Genomic DNA, 22,049 nt, shown 5'->3' with positions numbered 1-22,049 from the left:
GGGGGAGGTCGTGCTTGACCAACCTGGTAGCCTTCTATGATGTTGTCTCTGGCTGGGTGGATAGGGGGAGAGCAGTGGATGTAGTCTACCTTGATTTCAGCAAGGCATTTGATACTGTCCCCCATGACATCCTTATAACAAAGCTGAGGAAGTGTGGGATAGATGAGTGGACAGTGAGGTGGGTTGAGAACTGGCTGACTGGCAGAGCACAGAGGGTCATTGTTGGCGGTGCAGAGTCCGGTTGGAGGCCTGTAACTAGCGGTGTTACTCAGGGGTCTGTGCTGGGTCCGGTCTTGTTCAACATCTTCATCAATGACCTTGATGAGGGGATAGTGGCCACCCTCAGCAAGTTTGCTGATGATATGAAGTTGGGAGGATTGGCTGACATGCCTGAAGGCTGTGTTGCCATTCAGGAAGACCTGGAAAGGCTGGAGAGCTGGGCAAAAAAAAAAAAGGATGAGGTTTAACAAAAACAAGCGTAGAGTCTTGCATTTGGGGAGGAATAATTCCATGCACCAGTACAGATTGGGGGATGAGCTGCTTGAGAGGAGCTCTGCGGAAAGGGACCTGGGTGTCTTGGTGGACGACAGGTTGGCCATGAGCCAGCAGTGTGCCCTTGTGGCCAAAAAGGCCAATGGCTTACTGGGGTGCATTAGAAAGAGCGTGGCCAGCAGGTCGAGGGAGGTGATCCTCCCCCTCTACTCTGCCCTGGTGAGACCTCATCTGGAGTACTGCGTCCAGTTCTGCGCTCCCCAGTACAAAAAAGACAGGGATCTCCTGGAAAGAGTCCAGCGGAGGGCCACGAAGATGGTGAAGGGCCTGGAGCATCTCTCCTATGAGGAAAGGCTGAGTGAACTGGGTCTGTTCAGCCTTGAGAAAAGAAGACTGAGAGGGGACCTGATCCAGGTCGATAAATATCTAAGGTGTGGGGGGCAGAATGGCGAGGCCGGACTCTTTTCAGTGGTGAGTGGAGACAGGACAAGGGGAAACGGCTGGAAACTGCAGCATAGGAAGTTCTGCACAAACACGCGCAAGAACTTCTTTACAGTGAGGTGACGGAGCACTGGAACAGGCTGCCCAGGGAGGTGGTGGAGTCTCCTTCTCTGGAGATGTTCAAGACCTGCCTGGATGCCTACCTGTGCGACCTGCTGTAGGGAACCTGCTTTGGCAGGGGGGTTGGACTCAATGATCTCTGAAGGTCCCTTCCAACCCCTACAATTCTGTGATTCTGTGATTTTGTGAAATACAGCTTTCAAGACAGGCAGTACATTTGAGAGGTATGGTTCCATCTTTACCAGTACTTTCTAGGTGTGTTTATGTATGTCTCTGCCTGGGCACATTTAAAAACTGCAGATTTTCTCCTCTGAACAAATGTCATGTTATAGTCAGCATGTCATACAGTACCTCACTTACACCAGAATCAGAAAGCTTAAGAGTTGTAAATCACGTATCTTTGTAATGGCTTGGAGTAAATTTGCAGCACAGAAACTGAAGCAAGCCATTCATTCCAGTCACAACAGAAACTGTATTCTTCCCAGTGGGTAACTGCACTGGAAGCTTTAAATGAGTGGGATTAGAAGGGATAATCACCATTAAAATAAGCAGACCCAATGGCTTTAATGGGATGATATCCAAATATGCCAGCAATTAATTGCATACAGGAAGTGAGTAGGCTACTCTGCTTTCAAATCATATAAATAAAATACAAAATTAATCCATGTTCGAGAGGGCTCAGTTGAGCAAATGGGGTCACAGAGTTTCAAAGCTTTGTACTATATCTGAATTTGGGCCACAGTTATTTCAACAATATACTAAGGAGAACGTGACAAATGTTTTTCTTCTTCTTCCTATTGTTTAGGTAGTTCATGTCGTCCAGAATGGCCTTGAATAGCTTCTGTAACTTCCTATTAGATTCACAGCAGGAGCAAAAAAACCCTGTGACACTATGAAACAAAATGTATGACACAGAAGTAATTCTGCGTGGCTCTACATGCACTGGGCAAATGAAATATACAGCAAAGTGCAGAATTAAACCTGAGCTACACTGAAGCATTTTGGTTAAATTCTCTTATAAATGCTGCACACGCTTTTTTCCCCATTCTTCTTTTTACATACCAATACAGATGTAGCTTCAGGGAGAAAAATAAAATTGTCTTTCTACAAGGCCAATATGGCCTTTGGCTGCTTATGTAAGGAATAGTAACAGGTTTTATTCATACTTTGTGAGCCAGATCTGTAGTTTATAATCTTAGGGCTTTCAAATTACTGTTCTTATGACTCACTCTGTGCATGGAGGAACAGGTATTTTTGGTAGGTGGGGAAAGGAGAGAGCAGAGGTGGATAGGAAAAAGAGTGACATTATTTTAGAAAATATATGTCATTCATAAGAATTTATTCTGCAGGGCAGTCAGTCTTGAGATGGGCTGTTAATTTTTCTATTTTCTCTGCACTCGCAAGAATTTGCTTTGTTTAACAATGTCTAAATTGTTTCAAGTAGAGTTTCTCTCGGATTTTTTAAAGACACAATACTCAACTGTCAGTAGCAAAGGAAAAATGGATAACATTTGACACAAAACATTAGGAGTTAACATAAGGCAACATCACTTCTCTTGAAGAAGCTCTATAGATCTATTGTGTTTTAAGTGCAGTTAATGTGGGTGCAAGAACTAGAACGCAATCCCACATTATTTCCTGATATGTCACTCTCTCCTGGATCTTTGCTATCATCTAGACATCTCCACTATAGCTGGTGTCCCACTTACTCTTTTGCTAGTATCTAACAAAGGACTTTTTTTTCCAGATCACTGCTTACACAGCAATAAGAAGGTATAATGAGCCTTCAGCAGATGTCACTGTATGTGTTTTAGTAATGAAGGCACCTTAATACAACTATGGGATTACAGAAATTTGTTTTAAGCATTCCTCTCATATCGTATGTAGTGCGCTTTCTGTAAGATGTCAAGTCTTCTATTTCTGGAAATTTGCCATGTGGTATCTCATTAGAGAAATCTGCTGAAGAGCACAGCTTCAGCAGTTGGATTAATGCTGCATGACAACAAAGGACGCACGGATCAGATCATCAGATCACAGCAACTTGCTACCTCTGTGCATGTGTGCGCATCACTGTCAAAAGAATAACTCAGAGAACCTCCATACCTCAAATAAAATGATATCATGAAGACACATGGTCCTTAACACTTCAAAAATAACAAGGAAAACTCATTTGTTTGCAGGGAACTGAAGACAGAGAATCAGACTTTTCAGTATGCAAGTCTCTAGAGTACCAATAACACTTGTTAATCTTTTAATGATTATGGCTCTTCTAAGGGAGAGATCTCTTCAAACTGCAGTTCTCTTGATGCATAAGGCTATTCTGCAGTCTTCCTAAAACAAGACTGTATGTACCATGTTTTTGTTTAATTAAAACCATTCCTTGTCAGCTCATTTCTGTCAGTGGCAGGACAAAAGAACAAGAATTTGCACTGTAAAGAACATATTTCTGTTCTTCGTGCCCCTTCTTTCTATTTCAGTTTCTTCCTCTCTGCTTTTCTTTTTCATCCTCTTTCCTTGCTATCTATGCTTTTCTCTCCTCCCCTCTCTACCCCTCCTCTATATATCAAGCTTCAAGCTTCTTTTGCAAGAGTAGGAAAGAAGAGCAGGCTAGACAAATATCTTTAGATTTCTTTTTAAAATACTGATCCAGCTCTCATCTTTCTTCAATTTTGCCACTTTATTTCCACCAAATATTGGCTTTGTAAAATGAGAAGTGGGAATTTGAAATTAAGCTGATATTTCAGGGAAAACTTGCTGTAAAATATTAGCAAGAGAAAACCTTCCTTTAATTGGCCCAAGGGTATATTCCTAGTCAACAACTGGCCTAGTTACCAAGGAAAATAGAAGAGCTGGAGGGCAAGCACAGTAGGGAAGAGAGGAATAGACCTATATGTAATTAGGTTGGCTTAGTCAGAGGCTTGCTGAAATTTTTCTTGCATTTCAGATAGCCTGTTGCCCTTTCATTGATGGGTTGTAGATGTTGAGTTTCATCTGGGTTTACAAACCCATCTTAGCTCTACTGAAACATGTTCAGCCAAGGGTCTGAACTTGAATAAATATTTGAATCATCTGAATTCCCTTCTAATGAACCCCAGCCAAGAAGGCATTACTTCTTGAGCTTTTATCAAGGAAATATTACATGACTCTCTTGAGAGCACATTCTATAGTCTTAAGGTTAAAGTTTAAGGAAGATAAAATAATTTTTTTTTTCTGTTTTGAGTTTCTGTTTTTACTTGCTGGGAGACTGTAGCAAAATTATTTCCTATGTTTTATTTGTTTGCTTTTGTTTTCCTTTTCAAAGGATTATCTACCTTCTCCAGAGAATGCAGTGTTTCTTTGCAAGCTGCTCTTATGTCATAGAGGTAAATTCTATGGCAAATAGCTCTGATTAATAACATTGCCACATCCTCCCTGTGTGGTATTCATATAGCCAGCATCTTCCAATCATCTGGGAGAAAATAGCAACCTTGGGCTTCTTTTCACTCATGAGAAAAGCAGAATGCAGATTAGTTGCTGTGATGAAAAGCTGAGCTCTAGTTCCAAGAGTCACAGTCCCATTTCTGGATGTACTGCTGCAGTAAGCAGGTGTTATTTTTCCATATGTCCTGAGCAGGTAAAGAGTGGAACATGATCTCCAGGGGCTGCCTCTGCACTGGCTGAATAAATATAGATCAGAGATTCAAGAAAAAATGCTACTGGGACTTTGAAACTCATTGCATCTGCTACCATTATCTTTCTTGCATCAGATGCTGCCCTTGTGCTCAGTCCATTTAAGGGTACAGCTGGACAAGTGGCAGAAAACATAACTTTCCTTCCCTCCCTCAAAAGACTCGTACTCACTCCCATTATTTGTGGACAAATATCCCAAATCACCCACATTTCTCCTTATAATCATTTTCTGCTAAGTGGGAAAAGTCTGTGCGACAAAAAATAATATGGATAAGCATCATATTATCTCTAATAGCAAAGCAGTGTCAGTACTCATGGGCAAGCAAACTAGGGCCTGGCAAATTACAGTTTAAACCTCCTGCAAATTTCTATTTAAAAAATCTGACAACAAAGCAGGGCAACAACTGAAGACTTTGCTTGTGTCAGCTTAAAACTAATGCTAAAATTGATATTAAAATGGGCTTTTACTCAACTGGCTTTTCATTTTCATACCATGACCAAGAAATATACTTCTGAGAGACGCACAGCACAAAGCACTGACAACTGCAAGAATATTTTTCATGATGGTTGCTTAAACTCAATTCAACAAACTGTGCTATCAACAGAAACACATGCATGATATCTGTGGGTTATTCAAGTAATGTAGAAGCTAGCTAAGCAATACCTATGCTAAAAAGAAAAGTTCAATTAATAAAAATGCTTCTCCGGAGAGAAATTACCACACATCACAAAACGGTATTTTCAAGAAAGTTAAGTAGAAGAATAAACACCAAATTTTAACACCAATCACAAAGACAGCTCAGACTCAACAAAGAAAATGCTACAGGTCAAAGCAGAAATTAGCCAAATAACGTAAGCAGAGCTTTATCAGCTTTTATCAGCTACTGTAAAGTCAAGTCAAGCCCTAAGCAGTGTTGAAATCTTGGTTGCTGTCTGATTTCCATTGTGCTTGGTGCCCACAGGATAATTATTACAGATAGCAATATTTTATTTGCAGGACAGAATCCTATTTCCCTTGGTGATGTAAAAACAAGACCTTACGTAAGTAAAAAACTATAATGAGTTACAGCTTTTATGACTCTTAAAGACTCTTCTTTAAGTTTATTCATGTCCATGGACTTTGCTCTGAAATTTCCTCTTCAATCTCTTCTGCATTAGCCAAAATGGCAGCTGCCATGCTGAAACTATTAGCTTGATTAATGTCAGTTCAGTAAAATCAAATTTTTTACTAATTCAGACATTTATATCCATTTAATATCAGCTGACATAAAATTTTTGCATTTAATACTAATTGAAAACTACTAGTTTCTTATTCCAAAGACTATTAGCTGTCACTTATAGCTTTTTGTACAGTATAGTCATCAAATTGTATATTTTCTTCTACTTGCAGAACTTTAAACGCAAGTATGCAATGTGAGCAAAATAAAACATTTAGGGAATTTATCTTAAAGGTTTTCTCCTCTTATTTTCCGTTTGAAGAATTTCTGACTAAAACAAATGAATAAAAATATAAGAAGCTACTCTTCATTTAAACACTGTTGAACACAGTCCCTCTACTTATCTATTTATTTTTAACTAAATAATTTGGGGTATGTTTAGCTTGTCTTCAGATTCCTTTTCATGAGACATTGCGAAAAGCAGTGCCTACCTCTGCTGTGATTCTAATATATAACATAAAATCCATCAATGGCTACAAATGAATGTTATTTATAAATTAAGGAATCTAGAAGAGGTAAAAGCATACTTCATTACACTTCTGAGTGGAAGATACTACTAATATTTTCTTGGTGGAGTATTTACAGGGGCCTGACACTGTCTTCACTTATGGCCAGTGGAATTCCTTGGGGCTGAACACAGTATTTGACCATTCCAGTTCATCTGTCTCTAATGTCTGATTTTCATCATCGTACTATTTTCTAGCCATTTTCTGAGTGGAACTCTACAGAAAATTACCAGTGAAAGGGTCCATATAACAATCCTTAAAATGGAAGATAAAGACCTGGGGAAAGGGTGCTAATGATGACCCTAATGATGACCCTTTTTGATAAAAAATTAAAGGAAGGTGGAAACTGAATCAGTACATAAGCAAATACGGTTATGGGATTCATTTGTAACTTACAGAATCATGTATGACACTGAGAGAAACCCCAGAAGGGCATTTGGTCAGACCTCATGTTCAAAGCAGAGATAGCTCGGATATTGGACTAAGTAGTTCAAAGGACTTGATCTCATAACTAGGCTGAGAATTTCTGAGACAGGAACGAACTGAGCTGTACTTGAACCATACAACTCTGAGTCCTCAGAACACGGGTGGTTTCAAAGGATATGACCAAATGATAGGCAGGACTTCAGGGATTCGGTGATCAATCTTAGGAAGACCATATATCTTTGGTGGCCATTACAGATGTTTTTTTGGAAGTAGAAGCATGAATAAGCAGACAAACATCTGCATTTCTAAGATATGAATATCACTGTGATCTGGTCTACCTTCAGTTCCATTAATTATGTAAGTTGCTATGAAATTAATGCCTCCTATTTATTTTCATGCAAACAACAACAGATACAAAGATGTCATGGTTCTATGTTTTTTGTTTTTGTTTTTTTGTTTTTGGGTTTCAGTATTCCACATCAAAACATCATGTAGTGTACGGGACATTAAAGTGTCACTGCCCCAATCCCAGCTACCTATCCCTGTACATTACAGAAGTCACGGGATCTGGCCCTTCCGGGTGGGGGGGGCGCTCTCTTGCTGCCTGGCAGTGGGTGCTGGAGGGTGCTTTCCTGACCGTTCCAAGCTTTTCAGGTTTGAATCGGTCCCGGGAACTCTCTCTCTCTCATCTTGTCTGATTTATTAATCTCAATTGCAATTAAATTGTATCTATTGTGTTATCTTGTATTCCGATATTATAGTAAAATAAGTTTTCCTCCATAGATTATTGCCGCTGTTCTTTTCCTCCCTTCCTTCCCATTTTGTGGGACTGGGGTGGGGGGGGGAGGGCAGAGGCCTGTCGCCCCTGTCACGGACATAGATTGATCTGGTCAAATCCGTGACAAAAGAGTACAATAACAGTATTTGATAGAGCAAATTCACAGCTACAAAACGTTTTCCACCACCAACACTACTATTAGCTATTTTGTACAGATGAGCTGATTGAGATGCTCTTCATTTTCTGGTGAAACAGCTGTGCATGGCCATCTGGAACATGGCTTGTGTTTCACATCAATGCTGCCTGCCACCACTAAAACACATCACCCACCTCCTCACTGTGTTCACATCCACCATTTGGTCTCCATAAATGTTTAGCAAGTAACCATGAATGTCAGCAGGTGACATTTTTTCCACATGGAGAAATTCAGTGACACACCTCTGCTTCATATGCACTTCCATGTCAGATACCCACTCTGTCTGGCTGCCCCTTTGCTGTCATCTGTCACATGGCAACAAAATGTAATAGAATATTGGCTGGAAGGTTCAGTCTCTACTGTCATAATACCAACATCTGCCTCTGATGTCGTGGGTCAACTTAATAAAATTGAAGGCATTACTTTTGGAGCAGCTATCTTATATTTCAACTGAATAGTAATCTCTTGCAAGCTCTTTTGGCTGGGGCACATGTCACAGCAAATATTTTCAAATGTATGCGAGACAGATTCCTTTTAGCGTAAGAACTGAGAATCCATATCATTGTTTACATGGTCTAAATCACATCAGCCAGAACTATCCTTGGGTACGTAACAGAAGAGACTTGGATTTTGCCCAGGACAGGGCTTAGACAACATTCTCTTGCACAGATACAATGTAATAAGAATTTAAAACAAAACAAAACACAAAAAAACACCTGTACATGAATGAACAGCTGCATACATACTTAGCACCGTTTGGGCTACAGTCTTCCTGGTACTTAAAAAAGGCATTGGAGGACAGTTGTATAAGAGTCAGGATCATAAGAGTGTATGAGTGTGAAATGATTAAATGTAACACTCCAGTGGCCCCTTTGAAAGGAAATTGATGTCTGCTCATTTCTAGAATGAATAACATGGACTGAGATAGAAGAGTGGTTACATGTGTAGGGTCTCCAGAGGAGCACACAGCAATATAGGTAATCAAATTAATATTGCACTACACAGGAAGGGGACAGAAACACCACAGGTTATACTTGGAAACGATACTTCTTTTTGTATGGAAATGGTTCTAGGTCTCACAGTTTTCTGAAGTCTTCATCTGAATCTAATCTTCACAGCTGGAAGAAATTAGTTCTTTTTCTTAGAGAACACAGTAGAACTGTATTACTTAATGCACTACTTTATCTCTGCTCCCTTTTTATCACTTTCCTGCATCTTGCCTCCTAGACAGATATTTTGTTTTGCTCTCCTTTCTGGCTCCCTCTACAACTATGAAGCTTCTTTTTATCATTTTCCTGTCTGAAGTTTCTTCTTCTCCATTTCAAATCTGATTCCATCAGGAATACTGTAGCAATTCCCTCTGATCTCAAGCTAACAAGGAATTCTTCAACTTCTGAGTCTTGGAGAAGAATTGGGATCTCGAAGTAGGAGAGACAGGAATGTGTGCACATCAGGGTAGAGGGAAAACCCAGTTAGAACCTTTCCAACTGTCAGAAGCACGTTGCTTTTCCCACTACATCCTTTACTCACTTCCTAGTGAATCTTGAAGAAAGCATTCAGTTTCTAAATATGAAACACCACAGATAAGGTGATAAAGATTGCTTGCATGAGAATATATACACCAGTGTATGCAAATCTGTAAATAAACAGCAAAGCGTACATTTGAGAAAGCACTGGAACAGGAGGCAGCCTTGGGGAGCTGTTATTTTAATTTCACTGGATGACAGACTGTGAACAATTGCTGGAGGAAGCTGAACATGAAAATCTGAGCATTTATGTAAGACAAAGCCAGTTGTTTTTGTTTGTTTGTTTTTAAATCTGCTTGGATATAAGCCCTGCTGCACAAACTAGAAAATTAAAGAATAAGAAGCATAAAACAGGATTTTATTGAGAGAGATGGTTGAAGGCACATTTGTTGTTTTTATAAAAAATACTTAGAATCACCTTTTATATCTAAGGATTTGAACTCTCCAGGACATTTATCGGATGAGTAAAGAAAGGAAATATATTAGTGTGTGAGTGAAAAGATCATTCACTCGTGTACACATTATTGCTTCTTTATTCAGCTGACTAGAAAGTTTTTGTTACTGTGTTATATTACCTCTCTCCCTCCCTCTTTAATGAGAAAGGCTTTACTATTCACAGTTTTACTAACAAAATGTTTTTTTTCACTTGCTTGTTCACTACAGTATATCTAGGTTCGTATAAGGGAAACAACAGCAGAAGTCGTCTTTTTTCTGATGAAACCAACACCCAGCATGTAATTTTGCCATGGTTTACTAAAATCCTGAGCTGAATAGAAACAACTAGAAACAAGTTCATATTCACCTTTGAAAATTTCAAGTGCAGATGATTTGTATTAGCTCTTTGAAAGAAAGTGAGATGAAAAACAAAGCTACACCAGCACTGAAGCTTTGATCAAATTTCCAAATAATTTCCTGTATACATACTGCCAGGAATTTACACTATAGCCTGTTATAAACGCCATCCTCCACATAACAGTGGTTGTTTTTTGTTGTTGTTGTTGTTTTATTTTATTTTTTAATTTTTAATTTTTTTTCCAGCATATTCCATTGGACTTTCACTCAAAAAACTGCCATCAAGGAACAGCACTCACATACTGCACAACTGAGATACAAATGATATTTCATAGATAACTAAATTTAAAAGGTCCGTTTTGAAGCAAACTGCAACTATCTCTTAATGATTTAGTAATCAGCAATTCAGACAACCACCAAAAGGAGGAGATGTACCTTTTATAACAACCTTTACACTAGAGACTGTCTTAAAATATGACTTTATGACTTTCACCACACCGAGATTGAGCTGAAAAAATGCTGGTGGCTTTGGGATAAGATTTTTTAAAAGAACATCTAAACAAAAAAGATAAACTAGTAAAAGCAGATCAGTGTGACACTCACTGGGTTACCTCAGCCATAAGTCTCTACTTTCATATCTCTAATGATTAGTGTTAAGTATCCAGACATTTTCCTCAGCTTCATCCTGTACTTCTGATACCATATACATGTTTGCATCTCAGTTGAATATTTCTGTGAAAAAAATCTTGATTTTTTCTGAATATTTTTCCTTAAAAACATCTCAGTGAAAAATTCCTTAATAATTCCACATTAATCCTTCACCCATGAGTCACATAAGAACTATTTAGTAAAAATACCACTGTTTATATAACACTGAGATAACAAATCTTGGAATATATTTATACAAGAATAATGACTTTTAAAAAGTGAAAGACAATTCTTGTGGTCTGATTTTCCTTCCAAATCAACAAAGTAATGTAATAAATTTCCTGAACAGTGTTCTGTGTTATTTGGTAGACACAGCTAAAGAACAGTCCAGTTGTCTTTCTTCTGACTGAGATTTCTTTTAGTTCTTTGAAACACTTGTTAGAGTTTTACAGGATATAGATTTGGAGGGAATCTTAATTCAACTTAATTCCTTCAGAGGCTACCAATCACTTTCAAGTCTGAAATGAATATCAGTTTTAACCAAGTGGGCTCTTTGCCAAGGAAACACCAAATGAGATGATGAAGGCCATGGTCTGTAGCAAAATTCTCTTGCTTAAGAGGTTATGACAGCCTGTTCACAGTATTGTTTGAGCAAAAACACATAATGCAAATGGAACTCATCAGACCGTTCCTCTTTTCTTCTATAAGCTCATTTCTAATTTGGTTTTCTGCCAAATGACAACTTTATGGTTATAGAGTAGTATACCATTTAGCATGGGTGAGGCATTCAAAAAGCAATTAACGCTTAAGGAAGTATTTTCAAATAGCAGGAGTTTTATGAATATAATCCTTAAATACTTATCACATGCAAATACCTAAAAATACTGAATTATAATAGTTTTGCACACTTGTCAGGGCAGGGCATTTTATCAATCCTCAACTCTAACCTCTGTAGGAATATCAGCTTTCATTATAGTTTTTGAAGTTTTTATTATAAACCATGTTAATAATTATATTTGGTTTTACATTCAGAAGTTCTTAGAAAAATTCTCATTAGTCACAAAGTAATTTTCTGTCAAATCCTGTACTGATGCCACATATTCAACAAAGTCTGATTCATAATGACTGAGGCCCAGGTTTCATTCTGAAGAAGAATAATTTCACTTAGAAATATTAAACACAGAAGCACACAGCTGACTGTGATGTCAAAATGACCAAGTCACTCATTACACTGAATGACCGGTATCCAGTTTCAGCCTTTTTCTTTTTACTCATAGTTCTCCCTAATGATGCTACTGGTAATGTTCAGAAATAGGAGTGGTTTACTAAACAAGGGTTTTGATTAGTCACATGGTAGCTTTAAATGAGGACTCCCAACATATCAATCAAAAAAACCCAAAACTCACAGCCTGAACTGCGTTTTTGCAACTTGTATTTACTTTACAAAGTAAAAACTTTGTAAAACATACTCAGTGAAAAATGGATTGAAAAGAACTCTCCAGGGTAGTCAAGGCTAATTTTCCCAATAACTGATTCGAACAGCTATAGTTAAAACATAATAGCTTGCTGAGCCTGAGTGACTAAAAGACACATAACATAGCAAAGTTTTTTTCACATCTTATGATGCAACTTTGAAACATCAGCAGATTAACTTTGCAATAATTGCCCTTTCTAGAAAGAAATCTTTAAACACAGGGGATCATAATGAAATAGTTTCCATCAATCAGAACTTGCTCGGTATGACCGCAACTATGTAGCAGAGAAGCATTCTGCTGAAGGATCATTCTCAACTGCAGGACTGCTCTCAGCTGCTGAGTGCAACATTTCACTGGTCAAACACAACTGCTGCTGCTCAGCTGAGAATTGCAGGAGATCTAACTCTCCACAATCATTACGGCCTGATCTGGAAATTCTGAATCACGTTTACATTGCAGCTACTGTTATTATTATTACATTTCAGATTATTAAGTTGGTCGCTCTTCATTTATTGGCCTAGCTCAATGAATAAATACAGAATATTTCAGTGGAACGACAAAGCTGTATAGATTATGTTCAGTCATCTCCTTCCAGCAGTCTTTCACAGTATAAAAACACAAACCAAATCATTCACATCAATCAAATTCATGGCTGCAAATTATCCATTTGAAGTGACAGGACTAAATGAATGTTTTCTCAAAAGCTTTCCTGATTTACTACTACTTTGATTTACTTCCCAAATGTTCCCCTGGGACAAGCAGAGAGATATGAGGTATCCATCAGGCAAGATTTTGGCTGTTTTGTTTTTGAAGGAAGCAATAATAAAACATTTTTTATGGAAGAAAGATGAGAGGAGCAGATTAAAGCCCAGCATGACAGTTGCACAGAGCCCTGCTCTGAATCCCCATCGCAGCAACACCAGCTCCATTTCCTCAGTCAAATGCACCCCTATGGCCTATGCAGAGGACATCTTTCTCCTGTGCCACAACAGCTGGAGGATGGCAGCTTTCAGCTCTGTTCCACCCCACAAGCTGGTCGTTTAGTCCATCAACATCCATGCATCAGAGACATAGTAACAGACCACCAAAATGGTACATTTAATCCATTCCACAGAGAATATTCAACAGACAACACCTATATTTCATGCTCAGTTACATTCTTGGAGAGGTAGTTATGATAGATACAACTTTAACCTAACAGGGAGTTTTTCTTTAAATGAAAAAATGGATTTGCTAGCATAAATATTTTTAAATGTAAAAAGAGTGAAAATGAAATAAATCAGACTAGCAGTGTTTTGAAAAACAATGTACCAAACAAACATTTTCCTTAGTGCTACCTTATAAATCATGAAGCAGCTAACAGTGTTAAGGCCAATTGCTCAATATTTTTTTTTTTTCAGAGTGCTCTCACATTTTGTAGTCCATGTTTTCAACTCCAACTCTGTTTTCTTGCCCACGAATACAGTAGTGTATTTTATCATTACAGTAACACATACTGATAACTTCAGCCCTTGAAGGCTTTTTTTATATTGAGCTTGGCAATATTAATCCTTCTCAAATACGATTTTTGGCATTTAGAATTTCCTTTGTTCTAAAAGTGGGAACGATTATCTCTATGTTCAATTACTAATTTAGCTGCAGCCAAATACTTGCCTGTACAAATGTAATCAATGACAGGAATAGCCATACTTCACTCCATTCTCACCTTGCTACACGGTCACAAAGGTGCCTTACCTCTTCTTCTTTCACACTTTCATTCAGTTCATTCTAAACATTCAACAAATCTGTTCTACTAACAATGTCAAATCATCAAAACAAGACCCATGCAGAACTATGTTCTTTTTTTTTTTTTTTTTTTTTTTTAAGAATTCACAAGATTATATCATATCCATCAAAGAAGTTATAGTTTTAATTAAGCAATTAAAACTATGTTTATTTGGTTCCTTTCTTTAGAAGTTGTAATTTTTAACAGAGTGGTTAAAACTAATCTCCTCTGTATTCAAAATGGCAAAATGCTATGTTCAGGTTCTTTGTTCACCTTTCACGATAGTGTTTGCAATTTGTTTTTTAATTATTTGGAACTTAGTTTTTATTTCCTTCTAATTAGAAATTTAGAAGTGAAAAATGTTTATTCTTTTAATTAGGATTTCAATATATAAAGAGAAATCACAGCACCTGCAACTTCTTTGGTCTTCGCAAATAAATACTATATGTGCAAAACCCTTTACATTATAAAAGTGAACTTAGTTCTAGAAAAATGTTGCCACACTCACTTCCAGAGATAAATTGCCTGACTAAAAGGCTGCTGAAGTCAGCGGAAAGCATCACAAACTAGGAAGAGTTATTTATGTATTCAGACTTCTCTCTTGTGTATGTGGAATAATACAGACAGCAAATTTATAGATAGTCTTCCTAAAATGCTAGAAAACTTGCCAACCTGCCTTTAACTTTGCCTAAAAGTATCATTTTCAGCATGGGAACCAGATCATCTAGCCTTTGGAATCTCTCAGTCAATCTCAGTCTGTGATGAACATTAGGGTATGTTTTCAAGAATAAAAGGGGGAGACATGGAGAACTTATTGGAGCTGGGTTGAAATGACACAGACATAATGGGGCCAGTTCCCTCTGCAGCATACAGACTGCATCAGCACTACATGCCACTGGGATCTGGGCCTCCCTGGTTCTGTGTGTGCTACCGTGCAGCAATAAGACTCAATTCTGTGTCATTGTTAGAGCCCCTAGCATCAGAAATACTTTGAGAGTTATATTATAGTCCACAAAGAGCAGAGAGAATAAAAGAGGCTGAAAGCCAGTGGTATCTGCCTCAGATGGTTCACATGTGCATTCAAATGTGGGCAAGGCAGTGTTGTGGGCAAGGCAGTGTTGGAGGCAGAGCACATGTTGGGCAAGTTTCTTCATCCTGCCTTTTGGAGGGGGTTCCTGATATGAACTATTTCCAACATTGCTCCACTACTGTACTGGAAAAAGCAGTCAGTAGAGCCAAAGTGGAAGGCAGCAGTTATGAGGTATAGCTGACCACAGGTCAAACAATTGATCTTGCCCCTTAATCCACTGTTATTGAGCAGTATTGACCAACACAGACTAGCTAGGGAAAGTTACAATATATTTTTGTAACTATATTTCTGTTTTCCAAGGAAATAATCTAAATTCCACTTAGGCTAACAACAAAACACTCAGCAGAGTAGACAGCTGAACTCCTATCTCAGAAAAATAATGGTCCAAAGGTATTAAATAGTACAGACATGTAGCTACAGTAAAAAAACCCTGCAAATTATTGGCATTTCAGAAGTAGGCATTACAAGTTCAGAATGAAAATCCCTAGATATTAATCTACATTTTAGGTTCTTTACAGTCCAAAACATAATTATGATCATATCAAGTACTCCTAATTCAAGTTAACCTTATAATTATTACTTGGATGAATGACGCCTTACCTCAGAGGGTTGCAGGAGTGAGCAATTCCAGAACTGAACTCAAATTTTAATTCAGAGTAACAAAAGAACCAATCAAACATATGCTAGGACTGGCTACTCACAGGTATCAAGATACATACGTGATTAAGTGTTCTTTTGATTCAAATCAGTAAGGAGAATGAAATAAACACAAAAGAAAATTGATGATTGTGGATTTAAGTTGACGTCATTTAATTAGGTTGGGCTTTTCAGCTTTCTCTACACAGTTATTTAGGAAGTTCATTAATAATTAGCAGACTTGACAGTTTCTGACTGTTATAGAGAGACACCATATTGTGGGAAGAGCTGAAGCATGGCTGCCTATTTAGCATTCAAGTAATTAAGGATGTTGGACAGATGAGTGCCTGTTTGGTATATTCCTTCTTTTGAAGTCTTCAAGTAAAATACAGTCAATGTAGATTAGTTTTAATAGCAAAAAAATACATTCCCTTTTAGCAAATATGAAGCAGTAATCCTGAAATTCAAAGCACGGAGCTCTGAATTAACCTAAGTAGAAGCAATTCTGGAAAACAGTATTGAGAGACAAACCTCTCAATGGTAGAGAATTTAGTGATGTCTTTTTAAGCTTTTATACATTTCTTATGTTGGTTTTGCTTCCTACTGCTCTCTTCATGTGGAAAATAAAATACAAATAAAATATGCTGCTCTATTCTTGAAATCAATAGTCTAATTCACTTTGCTTTTAGTGTGCTGGATTTCATCAAGAGTTAGTTCACATTATTTATGAGATATGCAGTTGTAAAATAAAAGACAGCTCCCTTTCTCTTGGTTATCAGACTGAATGCAGTTGAAAAATGTTATAAATTAAAAAAGAAATCTATAAGGCTTTTTGTAATTTAAAGAGAACTTTGAAAGAGCAAGTTGCAAAAGAACATTTTGCCTTCAACAAAGGTTTCACTTATCTTTTTGGTTTCTTGAACTAAGCATATAAAATGCTCGTGTTCTGCCAAAATTGACATACACTCATACTCTTTCCCAAAAATGAAACCTGTTTGTAGCACCACCTTCAAGCAGCTGCCACCAATCTTAAAGGACACTACCCTTCTCCCCATTATTCAATCTTCCTGTGAAAGGCAACCATCTGTGAGACATATTCCTAGCCACCTGCTGCCCCAGCCAGCTGTTTCAATTGTACATTGCAGCTGCCACCTATGGAACTAGCTGGAAGCAAAAAATGCTCCAAGCAAATGGGAAATGGATCGGCAGGTTGCCAGAGACAGAGGGGTCGATTAAAACTCAAGGAAGAAAGCTGACTGAAACTGTCTGTGAAATGTGGTAGCAAGGAAATAAATGGAGACTTACAGCAGATGAAATGTCCTGAAGGGTCTCAGCAGGTTTCTTTCCCCTCAAGCAACTCTTCTGCTTTGCTAGAAGAAATCCTTAAGAAAGCTTTCCTACTCAACTTAGCTGCAGGGAATGGGAAAATTCACTCCAGCTTTCTCCTATCCTACAAATTGAGCTGTGAAAAGGCCAGAATCAGAGTAAATTTCTAGAAGGTAGTTGAGAAGGGTAAATGTTCCCTATGTCTCATGTACATGAGGAACTTACTTTGCATTAAAGCTGAAATGGGATTTAAGTAGTACACAGTCCTGTGCTGGCACTGTATGCATGGGTAATTTTTAGTCTCCTGGTGAAGGGGAGTACATTCAAAAGGACTACTGAGGTACAGACGGCCTAAATTTATGAAAAGCTAGAGAGTAGAAAAGTCATGCACAGTAAGGAAAAAAAAAAAAGGGTGAAAAATCAAATGACCTAGTCGCTCTAAATATAAAAATTAATGGGACAAATCCACAGCTGGTACAATCAAATACTTGGTTTCATCAAAGCTTTCCTGATGTACAACACATGAAGATGTGTCCCAAGAATCTTAAAATGAATATTCAGTTCACATTTGCCAATCGCTGCTCAATTTTTATTTTATTTTTTTAAATAAAATTTTCAGATAAACTTATCACTGCTTCATGGCAAGAGCTTCAACTACTTACTGTCCAACATCACTATTAAAAAGGTGATGAGCTGGTACATCATTAAAGGCAGCAGATTATTTCTTGTGTGCAGGGAAATTGTGTCAATTTTAAATAAGTGAGCTACTATTAAAATGATGTTTGTCATTCAAGTGAGTTAGCATTGCCAGTCACCACCAATTCTAGTAACTATTGTCTCGGTTTACAATACTGTTGAAAAACATGGAAGTTTAACTCAGCTGATGTTTCCTTTGTGATTATGAAAATGTATCACTATTTTACTGAATTATATTAGATTTTACATCTTCTGCTCCAAGTTCTATTTTGGGTAGAAACATGGTGCATATGCTGATTTTTTTTTAATAGTGGAACATTAATGTCACTTATTACAATTAAAAAATTGACATAATATAATTTCTACTGCTTGTTTTAATCAAATCTTCCTTCTAAGACTGGGTTTGTTTGCCAATCTTGTTAAGAAACAGAATTAAATGCTTCAGAGAATAAAATGCTATCTAACTGCACTTCTTAAAAAAGATTTGGGAGCATGCTTGCACACGTATGTTGCCTGTATTATTAACTTAATGAGCTTTTTTTGAAAATCTCTTTAGAGGTAACTGGACAAAACTCAGTTTTCCATTGCTTTTATAAAGACAAATCCAGTTTGCAGAGTAAATGAAAGCCTTTATTAATACAAACAATGAAATTACTGCTAAACTTTCTAAATAGAATTTATTACTTGGGAAACCAGATTTAAAAGTTCTGGAACAGAAATATTAATAATTGCATACATTTAAATGCTTGGTGGAAAACAGCTTACTTCTGGAGATCATGGTGGAGCAGAGTATATAAAGAAGAAAAGCGTAGAGTCTGATGAACACTATAGGTGTGTGCTATATTTAAACTCTCCAATTCATATTGAAATGCTTGAACAAAAAGACTAAATAAAAGAGGTATGACTGGATACTTTCATGATCACTTTGTGCAGCTAAACATATATATTAAACACTTGAATCCAGTCAGGCTTTTAAAAAAATTATCAGTTTTTGAGAGTAGCCAAGCAGGCATGCCTTAAGAAGACCTCTCTCCCCCTAAAACTAATGACTGCTCTGTGTATTCTGGGTGCACATAGTTATACTACTATTATACTACTATACTTTCAAGGATGGCTACTTTAGAGGTGGCTGCTGCTATTTCTGTATTATAGTATTTTCTCACGTTGCTCCACTCACCCAGGCTTTCCCATATTCTAAGTAACGTGCATTAAGAGAATTTGTTCTCAGAAACACATCATCTATTGGTACGTATTGGTTTCTTATTACAGAAACACAGCTATCACATGGGAAAACACGACACATGACAGTGTTGTGCAGTGGTCCTGCAGATTCCTGTCCAGGCACTGGGTAGATACTTGTTAATAAAAAACCCTGTCCCAATTTTAAATGAATGAATAAATGAATCCATCAAATTTCTGCCAAGAACGTCTGCCAGATAAGGTACTGAAAATCCAGAAAATAAAAAAAAATATATTTGAAAAAATATACATTTGAATATATATTTGAATTTATGTATGCATTATATTTATACATGCATTTATACATACATATAAATGTGTATTTGTATTTATATTTACATATCTATACACAGGAACATATACTAATTTTAACATTTAATCAAAAGTTACCCGTCTAAGAAACTAATGTTTACATTTCAGGTAAAATATACCTTTACGCTTGTTTATTTGGGGATAAATAGCAAATTACTATTTATACAATTTGGAAATACTATTAAGGGAAGTATCCATGGGATATTCCAGAAAGATATTTAGTAAATTAGTAGTTTCCATCTGCAACCAAAGCATAAGAGGGTAATCAAAATATTTAATAAACACACAGTAGCTGATGATATCTCCACTTCCTGATGCACACAGGGATAAAAAGTGCTTGTAAAATAACCCAGGGTTGGATGACATCAACATGTGCTACCAGCTAAAAGGCACAGAATACAGTGAACATTTAGCAATATTCTACTAGATATAAGTGTGTTCAGTAATATTATATATTAAGGCTGCAGGGTGACCTGTAGCCTTCCAGAACTTAAAGGGAGCCTATAAATAAGAGGGGAGCCAACTCTTTGAAAGAGTAGATAACAACAGGACAAGAGGAAATGGTTTAAAGTTGAAGAAGATTTAGATTGGATACGAGGGGAAAGTTCTTTACCAAGAGAGTGGTGAGGTGCTGGAACAGACTGCCCAGAGAGATTGTGGATATCCCATCCCTGGTGGTGTTCAAGGCCAGGTTGGATGGGGCCCTGGGCAGCCTGGTCTGGTATTAAATGGGGAGGGTGGTGGCCCTGCCTGTAGCAGGGGGATTGGAGCTTGATGATCCTTGAGGTTCCTTCCAACCCAAGCCATTCTGTGATTCTATGATTAAGATATATATAAAATATAAGTCCTTTACCACATTAAATTATATGATGCCAGATAAGGATATCAATTGCTCAAGATACAATTTCTTCTATGTATTTCCCAAGGCTATACAATCAGATAAGTCAAACAAAATGAGGAAAAAAAGAAAAAGGATGGATCTACACAGGACTATGTTGCAAAGTAAAGTGGAAGAAGTTTACACATGCTAAATGTGGTGCCTCTTCAACAAATACACTGATTAGGCATATTACTATTATCCTATTTGTTTCAGTGAAATGAACACAGGCAAAATTCTGTTTTGTCCTAACATTTCCAGAGATCATGCAGATATAAAAATAAGATCTATGCTCTCTCTGACCCCACACTTCCTCAACAAAATGATTACATTTCAAGCTGTTGTCTTTGCTTCGCAGGGAGGAAAGCTTTTGCTTTCAGAGATCTGAACCAGTTGAACTGTAAATGAAAGTTCATTTCATCCATCATTACTAAACATGAAAAAAAAAAAAAAAAAAAGCTAGATTTTCAGATCATAGAGCAGTACAGATGACAGAAGATACATTCCTTTTCCGACAGCCTTGAAGTGATGGCAGTGCAAACAGTAATCACTGCATGCAAATAATATGATTACAGATATCCCTTCATTGTATAGCTAGACAGTGAATAGTGGTTACTATCAGAACTGTTACATCTTCATGACTACTAAAAGGAATGGGAACACTGCTATCACAAGTTAGAATGATTTGTAGATGCTTCAGGAGAGTTACTTGAATAGACATGAGAAGTCTGAAATCTTCAGAAGAGGTCACAGAAATCTCAAAAACAGGACCTTTTATCAGTAAGTCAATGCTGCTTGGACATCTTGCAAGTTCTGAGTAAGACTACTTTATGTTCAAACCAGATAAGGAAAAAAATACAAATGGTACCTTAATTAAGAGAGCTGACCTTCAATTTTTTCTCTAGGGACAGGATGAAGTCAGAGATAAGCAGGACTTTTACTCATATCCACTACTAAAAGGATAATGATGAGAGAGTGAAAAAAACTACTGTTCATTTTAAACAGAGTTTGTCACTGATGGAGTAATGGATAATATTCACTGTAATAGAAAATGGATGAATTAATAATAAAAAAACAGTCATACCAGTAAAGTTGATGGGCTACTTGGATGCTCTGAAGAGAGCGATTCAGCAGGAGTTTCATTAGAGGGCCTTCCAGACTCCACTCAAACTTAAGCACCTTAACAGATAAAAAGAACAATCACCTGAATGCTGGTCTTGCTATCTTTCACTTACATAAATAAAATTAATTGGAAAGGATAGTATCTCCAGTGATTAGTTTGCATGAAACAATCCAACTTATGAAGAATGCCCATGAAATGAAACTTCAGGACACAAGTACATACTATCCCCTGCAAGACAACAGGATATCATCTGGATTTCGGACATAAATATACATGCAAATATACAGTCTTTGCTTTATTTACATTTTTGCCATTTTCATTTGGAAAATAAATTCTATCCAAAAATTTATTTTGAAACAGAAGCTGTGAAAGGTGAAATCTTCCATAAGCATTCAAATGTGCTGAATGTTGTAAAGGTGTGATGGTTCCACTTCTTCATAGTAAAGGACTACATAGATATGTGCATTCATGTGTACTTATGTATCTACATACAAATATGCATATGTGCATGGATATGTGTGCATATAAATATAAACATATTGAAAAAAAAAAACCCACAAATAAAACCCTGAGGAACTCTGAAATGAAGAACTCTAAGAAAACCATGTGGTTGGAATTACAAAATAAGTGGATAAGACTAGCTCCTCCTCAACTAAAGAACAGGACTGATTCAACACAAAGTTATTATTTTGCAACAGG

At 37.2% G+C, this 22,049-nt stretch overlaps 1 protein-coding gene across 1 annotated transcript in view; it reads right to left on the bottom strand.

The window, feature by feature from the left end:
• The window catches only part of PIK3C2G (phosphatidylinositol-4-phosphate 3-kinase catalytic subunit type 2 gamma), a 198,553-nt gene that overhangs the window by 94,820 nt on the left and 81,684 nt on the right, over nucleotides 1-22,049 (bottom strand). The window contains exon 17 of the mRNA XM_042889843.1: nucleotides 21,312-21,406. Within this exon, the coding sequence (XP_042745777.1) occupies nucleotides 21,312-21,406 (95 nt within the window). The remainder of the gene's footprint in view (nucleotides 1-21,311; nucleotides 21,407-22,049) is intronic.

This window comes from Lagopus leucura, unplaced genomic scaffold, assembly GCF_019238085.1.
Source record: "Lagopus leucura isolate 7727_CA_CO unplaced genomic scaffold, USGS_WTPT01 Super-Scaffold_100159, whole genome shotgun sequence".
Lineage (NCBI taxonomy): Eukaryota > Metazoa > Chordata > Aves > Galliformes > Phasianidae > Lagopus > Lagopus leucura.
The sequence above is the reverse complement of the archived record's forward strand: the minus strand, read 5'-3'. Positions and strand labels throughout refer to the sequence as shown.